The sequence below is a fragment of the Populus alba genome, chromosome 9 (genome assembly GCF_005239225.2).
Source record: "Populus alba chromosome 9, ASM523922v2, whole genome shotgun sequence".
NCBI lineage: Eukaryota > Viridiplantae > Streptophyta > Magnoliopsida > Malpighiales > Salicaceae > Populus > Populus alba.
The window spans coordinates 866833-879201 of NC_133292.1; the positions used below are offsets into that span (position 1 = coordinate 866833).

Sequence of the window (12369 nt, forward strand, 5' to 3'; positions counted from 1 at the left end):
TCTACAAGCCTCACTAGCTAAGGTTAGGAAGGCTTTCAAAAAAGGCCTAGAAGATACTAATTTTGTTAGTTTTCTTGTTTTCTTGTTTAATTTTTTATTTTCAACATTAATTTTGAATTTTGTTTTTATTTTGAAATTGTAATTTCCTTTGTTGTTAGGGTCGGTTTTAGACTTGTTTAAAGGATTGTAATTCTTTTTAGGAAGGCAACAATTAGAGAGGAGATTATTCAGTAATAATGCACGGTTAGGATTTCTTGTTCTAGACCCTGTTTTCAGAAATTATCTTCTTTTGTTCTTTGAGTCCTAATCAGATTTGGTTCGATTGAATGTGACAAAACTCTCGAGTTTATGGTTAATATGATCTAATTGGAGGTTCTGTCAATGTATGGCTGTCTTGGTCAGCGACCTTCTCATCAATGTCGCTGAGCTTGGATGTGTTCCCAACACAGATACAGGAGTACTAAGAAGAATTAACACAAACAACAGAACAAATGACAATGATTTTGCCACTTTCATCAGTTGAAATCTGTAAATCATTAGGTATTACTTGGTGGTGATATTCTGAAGTTTCTTGTCTTCAGATTTTGTGATTTTGTTTACTTCATTATTACAACATTACGGAGCAGCTTATTCTCAGACCTTTCCAATCAAGAATTCGCAATCTTGTTGTGACACTGGTGTTTTAATGATCTTTCAAGAGCAGCCGAGGTTTATGTGCCCTAACTACCTGTTAAGAGAGAGTATTCACACACCAAGATTAACAATGAACCACTCAAGATTGGGTTCCTCTCTTTAAATCTCCAGTGTGAAAGATCACGCATTGGAGCCAGCCATACAAAAACACGTCAATCACGCCCCTTATCAGGTTAGAGACTTTTGTGAAATTTAGTTAATTGAAATCTTCCTTATTTCCAACAAACCAGATCTTAGCATTTGAAGGGAAAAAGGAGTTGGAAAGGTAGGGAGAGGTCCCTTGTTAGGACTCCTAATTTTCCCTGCCCACCCCACAGATCATTGCATCAACAATTCGGGCGACTCCAATAAAACGTTTGAGGATAACTCGAGAATTTTCAATCACAATGGAGTCAAATTGTTAATAAAATTTCACGGGTCACGGATTCATCCAATTCCAATCTTTTATACAAATTTAATAATACAATTGAACTAAAAAAAAAAGGCAGCAAATGCGCATACATTGAAATCTCCACAAAACAGCCTAAAAAATAATAATTTAACCTTTTCCGAAAATAACTACAATCCATATGATATATCAATTGACAAAAAACTAGCTCAGCCAAAAATTGAACAATTGATGAATAGCACAACATATGATATATATGAACAGGAAAAAAATAAAAGAAATCACCACCACGAAAAATAAAGCTAAGACTCACAACCACCACCACCTCACCCCCACCACCCACCCGGAGCGAAAAAGGAAAGAGATAAAGAAAAGAAAAAAACTATAGGTAACGCATTACTATCTCAACCTGCAGCAGTAGTACATAAGATGCATCTCAACCGAATTACACCAGAATCGTTGTTGTTTCCTTCATCGGAGTCATCCTCATCATTGCTATCATAGTTATATTCTGACATCCTGGAAGTGGCTCCACTCCCTTTTTTTCCACTTACAGTATGCATAGAATCCATAAGACAAGACATGTGATAAGCATGACAGCAAAAGAATACGACAACCGATACATCTAGTATAGAGAAGGGATCAAAGCACATGCAACATCTTGTGTCTCCCCTAGTTTTTGACTTAACCTCCATGGCTCTTGCACCTACTGTTCTCCAAATTGCTTGAGAATCCCCTCTGCCATCCCTTTTCACTCGAGCTTCTTCTTCATTGCTTAAGCAAAGAGCCCGTCTTGCTTCTTTGTAATATTTGATCAAGAGATTTACACAATCAGTCTGTATGTCTCAAAACAGCATCAGAATGTTAGCAAGTAGAAAAAATTGTTCTATTCAGATGAAAAGGTACATGAAGCATGATACCTTGAGAATATCATTGCACCCATGTCTCAGAGACGTTTCAGTTCTGTAATCGGTGATAATTTTGACAAGACGATCCCTAAGCCTGAAAACAACATTGTATATAGTTAAGAATTACACATGATGAACAGTGTCATCTTGAAGCATAATCTAATTAGCATTTCCATACCCAAACAGACTACAAGGAAGCTAATAGGAAATCAGTCTATCATCAAACATGATGAGCAAATATACAGCTTCCTTTGTGTAGTTGGCTCGGAACTTGGTTCTTAATGCTAAATAAAAACTATTGCAGCTTTCAAAGTATCTAGGCTATTTTATATGTAACACTGATCAATCATAATGAATTTCGCATCCAAAAGGGAGAATAGAAAGTATTCTAATTTGATTAGGACTATGGTTTCCTTAAATCCTACATAGAAAACTGGCTAACTTGGGGCAGGCTATTTCATATTGGATTTTATTAGGTGGGGGGGTCATCAGGAATCAGAATTCCATAGGAGACATGGGGATCATGTGTTTGCAGGTTTAGTCATGTATAATGCCTTCTGTCAATCTGTTTTTGGTGACCGACTTCAGACAAAAAAAATTTAGACTTCAATTATGGCCCTTCTTGTATCTTCTTAATAAGGTTATTTGCAAGCTAGCCTCATTGATTCTAAGCCCTGGGTAATTTACTTTAAAATACATTGGATTACAATGCAGTTAGATGTTGTCCTTGTTTTTCAAAACAGCTAGATTGCAAAACTTTCATTTAAGAGCAGGGGAGGATTGAATGAGACATTAAACAAAACAAGTTATCAGGTGCACTAACCGAGGTATTTCCAAGCCATTGGGGACCATATTTACAATGTATAGAGGATCAAGATTGCCAACGGTGTGCTCCAACAATACCCCTACCTGCCAAGTTGCAGAAAAGAGAAGGAAACTCAACAAACATATAGATATTTTGCATGACAGAATGTGTGAAGAACAACAGCAATTGGTAGAACAAGTCCTAAACGTACCATTTCAGGTTTGTGAAGACATTGCCTAATTAATTCTTCCCAAAGATCATCATCATGCTGCATAGTTACAAATTCTACAGCCTGCAGCCACGATAATGTTTTTTCTTATTGCTGCCAATTCTCACAACAAAAAACAAATAGAAGAACATCTGATGGTTTCAAGCCAAATACAATAAATACCTCTTCAATGTCCCCTAATTTGTTTATGATGACAGCTAGGGCCTTTTTTGAGTTTCCCATTCTTCCAAGTATGAAGACTTGCTCTCTTAAAAGATCTCTTTTGACACAAATGTCATATGCCTGAGATGTGAAGAGTTCAACTGATCAATTCATTAGTAAATAACTACAGGAAGAATTGACATCCATTGACATAAAACATCATTATTGACAGTTTATTGACTGTTCAAACCTTCTCGAGGGTGTAATGTTGGCTGCTCCGGAGAAAAGGAAGTAGCATTTTCAGATCATAATCTGCATAAAGCTCTACCTGTCTCGATAAAAATAAAAAGGTCACATCAATCATTACCTATTGCAGACTGCACAGACATGTCAATCATTAAATATCGAGCAGCTAGAAATAAGACCAAATGCTGAGACATTAACATTTTTGTCAGCAATTGGAATGGGATGAATCGTTTGGGAGAAACCCCTGTCATGGTTCCTCTCAGCAATTAAAAATGGATCTTGTAGCTTAAGAAAGAATAAAAACATGACCCTTACTAAACTGAAGCTTGACAACAAGATGCAGAGTTGCGGAACAAGTAGCTCATTTTTTACGAGTGACTTGATCGTGATGGCACTTAAATTCAAATTGGCAGATAGAACAGCTAAGACAAAAATGATATTGTGACAAGGTGCCATGTACAGTTTACTTGTATCAATGACATCCACAACACATTTTCATGGCATGTCACTATGTATAAATCACTGTAATAAGAATGAGTGAATGTCTCTGTTCATGTCACTTCAATTTTGACACTAAGGTCACAGCATTCAAGATTATCATGTCCTTTTCTACTACTAATAGTAAAACTGTAAAAGTAACCGAAACCTTTACAAAAGGAACTATTCATTGAGTTTAACACATTATAGATAGAAAAAGAAATAGTGTCAAATATAAATAGCCAGCCTTCTCCATACCTGCATATCATGAAAATCCTTTCCAACATGTGGATTTGCTTCAAATAATGCATGAAGATATAAATGTAAGAAATATTTTGAATCACACTTATTGCTGGCATTCAACAGTTTGGAGACAACATCAGGAGGAGAAATTAAGTCCTTGTTCTGGATCAATAGAGGAACTGCGCACTTGCAATCAAGCATCATCAGTTGGACAACCTGTAATTGAACAAGCACAAGCAAAAGAATTAAGAGTGAGTCAATCACATAACGAAATAAGAACAGGTTGAATAATTAAAAAAGCTAGAAAGCAAAAGGAAAAACCATCAATTTTTGCAATAACATGCAGAAAGCATAAAATTTCAGATTCAAAATATCAATAATAAGGCTCCTTTGAGGTTAATTAACTAGCAATATATATTCGTGACAGTCAAAATGTCAGCAGGACTACAGGCATCTAGTAAATATCTAGAAGGTTGTTTTTGGAGACAAAAATTTAGGCTCAAACTCAACATTTCAAATGGAGATACAAATCCAATCTTACATAACAATGACAACAGACTAGGACGACCACAAAAACAAAACATACAACAGCTACTTCACCTTATCTAGCAGTCATACCTTTTCGCGGATGGCATCATTTAAGTCGTGTTTTTCAATGAAATCAAATATATCTGGCTTCATAAGCTGAAAGGTGAAAGCCAACAAAGAAAACAAATAAGAAAAATATGTCAAATAAAATTAATGCAACACCTTGTTTCCTGAATCATCGTAAACAGACAAAACCACTGCTTTGTTTGTGTGCATATTCACAGGAACATACTTACATCAGCATAAAGTGAAAAGGCTTTCTCATATTGCCCATTAATTACATATAACTCTGCTAGTGCCTGAAATCAAAAGGAGTTGTGATTAGAGATATGCAACATCAAATTTCAGAAATCAAACAGCACACACCAGTTCTCTGACCAACCTCCTTGAGTGCGTCAGTCATTGAAGAAGTATTTAGCTGAGAATCTATGGCAGATATAACAGGCAATGCAGAATAAATCACAGGTGGCCAAGATTTGACAGTTGCCAGTAGATCTTTATGAAAAGACGGATTTGTTGCCAGAGCTACAAGAGCAACCTGTGCATTGAAAATACCTAGATCATGAGCCAATGCAATAGAGAAGTTATAAAAGGAACTGTGTGAAGTTATTTTCATTCCGCTAACCTCATAGGCAGTATCACGAAGTCTTGGGTTTTCTGTTGGCATGAATGGGACCAACACAGGAAGCTGACGCAAATGAGCAAAATGGAAAACCCATCTGCAAAAGGAAGCCTCTAGTCAGTTATTAACAAGGAATGCAGAGGAGACATCAAATTACTTGCTTTTCTTAAATCTTACCTCTCCCAAGCTGAAGCAGACCCTCGCAACAATTTGGGACACAAAGATGCAGCTTCACCATATTTCCTTTCCACAATCAAATGATCAAGATAATTGGATCCCACCTGTGCTTATAGCATAAAAATTTAAGCCATTACTCACTTCAAAATAAAATGGATCTCAAAGGACCACATAGGACAAAAAACAAATTAACAAGAAGATATCTATCCCGCATGCTTCTTTTTCTAAAATGAAAGATAATCATTACATGCAACTGCAGCATGAAAGCTTTATAACCTAAAACTGAAAGAACATATTGACGAAAAGAAACGAGTGGGTAAAACAGGGCATCACAATGCTTAAGACTTCAAATACCACCCAAATTGAAGAAACCATTATCCAGAAGAACTGTTTACTATGCATGCATCAATCAATATTGTGCTTCCAATCTTTAAATTCCTGGAAACCAAGCACAAATAAACTGAATGCTTAGCATTATCACACAACGTGTGACTATTGAAATTTACGAGCACATGCAAAGGAAAATTAAAAAACTAGATTTATAACCATAAAGAAAAATGAAACAAAACTCATTTGATCATTTGTGCGCTGATAAGGAAGAGGAGAGGGGAGACAGCTGTATTTTTAAAAAGCAACAGCAAATTATATGCAGAAATTGTTAATTCATAAAGGTGTACTTAAAGAGAGACAATAATGAAAAAATTTAGTTTATGTACTGTAGCAAAAAGGTCTTCCTCTACAATCAAGATCAACAAAATGTTGTCATTTATTCAACTATAACAGAAGTTATATGTTGTATTTGTTGTACGAGACATGGCAAACCTCTAAATCTTTTAAAGTTGTCTAACAGATAAATAAACCAAAATACCTCATCAATGAGTTCACTCCTGCCCTGACCTGCTTCAACTGCTTCTAATGCTTTTTCATGCCAACCATGTTCTAGAAGCCACGCAATATGATCTTCAGTATCCCTAACATAGAAAAATAAATTAGGTTCTCTTGAAAACCAAAAGAGAAAACAAAAACAAACACATGCCCAGGCTGGTGGGTTGAGGAAGTTGTGGAAATTCAGATTGTTTTGATAAATCCAAGCTTAGATGCTTAAAACATAATGCTCATGATAAGCTCATGCTTTGAATCATAAGGTGTCAATTTGGAAGGGTGAATGGGTGAGTTAAATGAACAAACTAGGCACTCACAACACTGTTGATACATTACAGGAGAATAATTCAGGATATAATTCAAACTGCCTATTCTTGAAAAGACAGCAAGAATCATTTAGAACTGAAAGGTGTTCTAAAATTAATTTAGAACACCATCAGAACCATCAATACCTACGAGCTCATAGCAAAGAAATAAAATGACTCTTCAAAAGCTAAAATATGAGAAAGAAACAATGATAACCTAGGCTTTGCAATCACCACATCCTTTGGGGATACGATATAGTATAATGGTTCATCGCCAGCAGCCCATTGACCACCAGCATAGCTGCTACCTGCTTTAACATGAAAAAGTAATGAAGCTATTCAAATGTAGTCCTCTAGTATAAAAGACCATGAATTTCAAATAATCCAATATGTTAACCTGAGAAAGGAGCATGCGCAAGGGAATAGTCCTTCGCCTTGTAATGCTCAAAACGATGTACAGGTAGGGCATCTGTTGCAAGTTCATCATTATTCCATGTAACTACACGTACTTCTGGTCTCTGTGCATTGCCCTGATTAAAATATATAATTTAGCAAATACAGTTTCTACCTATTTCCACAAAAGTGACTTGCAAACAGGTTTTCATCTTTTAAAACTAAAACATTTGCAGAAAGGAGCTACATCACACTGGGAAGAAACATGTCATTATCAACAATCCATTCATAAGCATGCTAACAACATAAATGAAATACAGAAAACATAGAAGCAAGCACTGAAAACCAAAGATTAGGTTCTGAAGAGAACAAGATCAATTAATAAAAACTGCTAAACAGATAAAATATCTACAAGAAACATAAAACTCATGCCTTGTCCTGAAACAAGTAATTGTCAGAGAGAAAAGGAAGAAGCCAAAAAAAAGCAGAACCCTCAAGCCCATGGAAGTGCACAACTCAATGACATAAAAAATGGTTCAGATTGCTAGCATTTTCAAGATGTAAAATACTAAAATTTGAATTTATGATGTTTAAAAAGATGTAGCAAAGTCATGAACCTTAAAAAAACTGTAAAAGCTTGAAGATAAAATGACCCCAGACTAGAATAAAGACCTCAGGAATACACGTACACATATGCAGTGTGTATTTCTCCATAAATGTTTTTTTACTGTTGTCACGGATCTAAACAGGTGAAGAGCTAATTTCATAATAAATTGCTGTCAAGATTCATTTTTTATCTGCAAGAGATGAACTAAGATATGGATCAGAGTTCATAATTCAATAAAGTCCACATAGAATTAAAGAGAAGATACCTGTCTTGATGAAATGGTGCTACTACAATCCTTCTCTCCATCTTCTTCCACAGGAATATAAGCTAGAACAACCAAAGAATCACCAAACGGAGCAATTCCTGAAATATAATAGGTGGTTTGAAATGAAGCCACAATATCCACCTGGTTCATACTAGACATTGGAACATGCCTATATGTCCCATTGGCACCCTTTTGCTCATTAGCTCTTATCGATGCTATTTTCACAAACGTCCCCCACCCAATAACCAAGAGAGTATCATCCTGGATGTGATGGGATGCCACAAAGCCAGAGAGCAAAACATTGTTGTTAATTTTGAAACCAATAGATTCAAAAATATAATAAACACAATGAAAAGAACAGTTGGAAGTATTCAATCAACTTACAGGGTCAACATTTTAACTAACCTGCCAAACCAAATGAGGGAGCAAAAGCTCAGGACGCGGACTCCCCCGCGGTCTTTCAATAAAAGTTATTCTTTGATCATTAGCGGCATCATAAACTTTCACACCCACATCGTTAGCCCACGCAATGAGACTCGTTCTCCACTTCACAGCATGTATTGGACCTTCACCAGAGTGCAAAACCTAATTGCAACAAATAAATTCACAGCAGCATTCAAATAACAAAAACCAGACTCTCAACCAGGTACACAATACTCATACTAGTCCATACCTGGTCGCGGTAGCCTAGCCATTTTTTGGAATTTAAACACAATTGACCAGCTAACCCACCAGCAACAAATCTTTTAGATGTTTTTCTAGAATATCCAGGGTCTAAAGCGATTGCCCTCATCGGCCGATGATATTCAAACTTCAAAACCTTCTCGTCGGTGAAAAGACTATTAATTACAACAGTGCCATCATCTGAACAACTTCCTATATATTCTCCTTCCACATCAAAGCTAAGATCATTAACCACCGCCTTATGTGCCGCAAATTCCTTAACCTAAATGCAGAAATTTGACAAATCAATAAGCAATTGTCTCGAAAGATACAGAGAGAAAGCGATAGAGTGAGGTGTAACCTGGTTGCCGAGGAAATCGAGGATGTGAACGGTGCCGTCGAGAGTTCCAAGAGCGATCATACGTTCGGCAACAGCTATACACGACGCCGCATCACTGGATAAAAGGGTAGGTATGCTACCTCCCATTCTTTGGTACTTGAGTCTCGGTTCCTCTTCTTCCTCTTCTTCCTCTTCTTCGTCTTCCTCATCGTCTTCTTCTCGCTCGTCATCGCCGTCAACGCCATTCTCCGACGGAATTGGAGTCATTTGGAGGATTGTAGGGTGTGTTTGGTAGATAAAAGAAAGGAAGGAAGAAATGATTGAGACAGAGAGATCTGTGTGTTTGGTAGATAAAAGATGGTGGTAGTGCTGACTCTTCTTTTTTCGTTGAACAGTTGTAGTTAAGGAGTAAATTATACCTTGGCCCTATAATTTACAATATGTAATCTAACTAGTCCCTTTATTTTAACAAATGATTATTAAACCTCTATTGTTTGGGATTTGGATCCTCTCTCATGTTTCTAAGAAAACATAACAGTTCATGTTAGCTTTGAAATCGATGATCTATTTTTTATAAGATAAATAGCACATGAGAAATTAAATTGCTTTCATTTTAAACACGTATTAAATCATTTTCATTTAATTTGAGTTTATTAGTTCATATTGAATTAAAATGAGAAAACATAACAAAATGGAAAATGAGAGAGGATCTAGATTTATATTCTTATATTAATCGAAAAGTTAGACTCTTTGCTTATTTTTCATACTAAAACGTTGAATTTATACCAGTTTTTTCATTGATTTCTGTTATTGAATTTAGTCAGATGATTGATTGATTACTTTTAAGACTACAAGGATCAAATTGTTTGTTAAATAAGACTACAAAGACTAGCTGATAATTTAATCTGGTTTAATTATTAATTGACAAATCGACAAAGAAGTGGTGACGAATTATGACGCCACCTGTCTACTGTTTACTATTTTTTTATTTTTTTTTCAACTCGGCACGGACCGAAGTCATTTCTGTCTGGACTAAAAAATGCCCCTTCTGTTTGGGGTTTTCCTTTAATTATATGTGTCAGTTGGTAAGTTAGCACATTTTAAAAAAAATTAATTTATAAAATATTACTCGAGTTAAAATAATTAGAATTTTAGTATAGCTGAAAGTTTCGTAGATTCTATCTATAATTTTTTTAACAGAACTGTCCAGGGATAGTTTATTTTATTATCAACTCTTTGCAAAAAAAAAACAAGTAATTCGTACCAAATAATCAGTTCTCCATTATTAATATACAATTCACATAAGTAGCATTAATATATTAAATCACAAATAATTAACATATGCTATATTTAAAATAATATAATATTTTATTAAAAAATTAATTAATTATACATTTATTTATAATTATCGTAACATATAATAATACGGAATTATATATAATAATCTTCTCATCCCGTCAAACTCAAGATGAGGTCTGGAATATCCATGTAGATTTGAAAAGGACTAATATCGTCCTAGATCGTGAATGGTCCCAAGATGCTCGCGAACGTGCCAACATTCTCAACACTTTCACGATAAATAATCTCATCTTCCGCTAATGCTATTAACTTTAAAATATAAAATCTATATAACCTATCAGAACATATAAAACATTATCTCAAATAATCAATTGAAACTAAACAATTAACTTTAAAATAAAAAAAAATGAATACATTTGTAATATATACCTGATACGGCTATTATGCGCCCAACCTATCCCAATAAAACTCGTGGACATGAGTGAGATTTACTACGGAATGTCTAGCCCTACACCATATGACAAGACAAACCACAAAGTTAGTTGTATATTTTTTTACATTCCAGTTATATAAATAACATGTCTCCTACAATCAATTATATTTTTTCATTACCTGAAACCAATGGAGAGTGGCATTTGTGATGCGAACCTCGTGATAACGCAACCCACAATCAAGATTAAGATATGATCCTGTAAAGCCGAAATAGATCTGGTAAAAGTGTGACACAATGAAAAACCTACCCCAAGGCATCAACACTATTGGAATGAGTAGAATGACGCCATGAAGTCAGTTAATCTTTGATAAGTCAGATTTCAGTTCATTCAAGAACTGAAGAATACAAGAATCACTCTCATGCATTAAAACTAAAAAATTCAGAAGTAATAATCTTTAAAAGCTGCCGAAATTTAGGTTACATGTGTTTAAATAGTTCTTAAAAGTAACCCTAATGGATCTGTCCTTATGGGCTGAACTAACCCAAAAACCCTAAACTGAAAACCCATAACTTGATCCAAACAAACCTTGGATCTTAGCTAAAAAAAAAAGTTTTAATAAAACCCAAACATGAAAGAAAATAATAAAAACAACTAATTGGTCATTAAATACCACCAACCCTTCTTTCCTTGTGTAGTCAGGATGAATAAGGAATCCTTATAAGAAAAGGATTTTGAAACATTAATGAATCATTGCCACACTTATAGATTATATTGCAACTCATTAAAGATCCTTATGCAACTAGGAAATTCTCAAAACCAGCTGCCACATCATTGCAGGAAAAGAATCATAACCAAATAGAAAGTCCACAGGTCAAATAGAAGTAAATAACAAAATTCTAACAACCTTTGTTGACCAGTATTGCGGTGCCTTTCCTAACTCTGATTGAGTTGAAGTTTTAACCCAAAGTAGGAAAAACTGTCTGGAGAGTCCACATAAAATATTAGACCGATCCAACGGTCGGATTGATAATTATGATTGTTGTCGTAAACCTGGACTGTTGCGCTTTTTATGCCAAAATCCGAACCTGACCTTACTTGGGTCGTATCACAAGGCTGAATTGTATCACTTTGAGTACCAATGTCAATCATGTTATCACCATAGCTCTCTCTAAACGCCCGATATGAATATACTCTCATGACTAGAGCTATATTAATGAATATTAAAAATTATAAATTAGTATTTAAAAAGTCATTAATTCTAGTAATCAAATAATTTAAAATACATATACCTGAAGAAATAGAAAACACCAAGTAATTTGTCTTCTCCTTTTTAAACATACTTTGCATAGTTGCCAGTATAGATATACAAGCATGGCTCCCCTTAACTGTAGTTCAGAATGGCCCAAAAATCATCAAGTACCATCAGAAAGTACAACGGAACTACAATGCCAGCAATACTTGTGAAAAAAAGTCTTTCAACATGTGTAATATATATGCTCGAGCATACATAACCAGCTGGTCTGTTGTTGCATCTACTAGGGGACATAAAATTAGCGTCCAACCATGTCAATGTGATGCAATCGGCCCTATAAACACTGGCTGGGGATATTTGTCCTAATAGATGATCATATAATGAATCTCTATCAATCAAGCCTCCATTGTTG

General features: G+C 35.1%; 1 protein-coding gene across 1 annotated transcript; it reads right to left on the minus strand.

Moving 5' to 3' along the window:
* Positions 1 to 1290: 1290 nt before the first annotated feature.
* On the minus strand, positions 1291 to 9336 carry LOC118034607 (vacuolar protein sorting-associated protein 41 homolog). The gene is made up of 19 exons (XM_035039942.2): positions 8994 to 9336; positions 8643 to 8915; positions 8375 to 8554; positions 7970 to 8230; positions 7102 to 7234; positions 6922 to 7012; positions 6386 to 6488; positions 5518 to 5621; positions 5344 to 5437; positions 5101 to 5256; positions 4955 to 5017; positions 4749 to 4814; positions 4146 to 4346; positions 3415 to 3492; positions 3186 to 3305; positions 3006 to 3086; positions 2813 to 2898; positions 2002 to 2083; positions 1291 to 1917 (listed from the first exon to the last, which is right to left on the minus strand). Exons 1-19 carry the CDS (start codon positions 9237 to 9239, stop codon positions 1486 to 1488), a joined length of 2850 nt encoding a protein of 949 aa, XP_034895833.1. The 5' UTR covers positions 9240 to 9336; the 3' UTR covers positions 1291 to 1485.
* Between the last annotated feature and the right edge of the window lie 3033 nt (positions 9337 to 12369).

Excerpts from the sequence above, each read along its gene's own strand:
- LOC118034607 (XM_035039942.2), bottom strand. The coding sequence starts at position 9,239 with ATGACTCCAATTCCGTCGGAGAATGGCGTTGACGGCGATGACGAGCGA. Across the intron at positions 8,916-8,993 it reads TCGATTTCCTCGGCAACCAG|GTTAAGGAATTTGCGGCACA; the intron begins GTTACACCTCAC and ends TTCTGCATTTAG. Across the intron at positions 3,306-3,414 it reads AACATTACACCCTCGAGAAG|GCATATGACATTTGTGTCAA; the intron begins GTTTGAACAGTC and ends TTCACATCTCAG.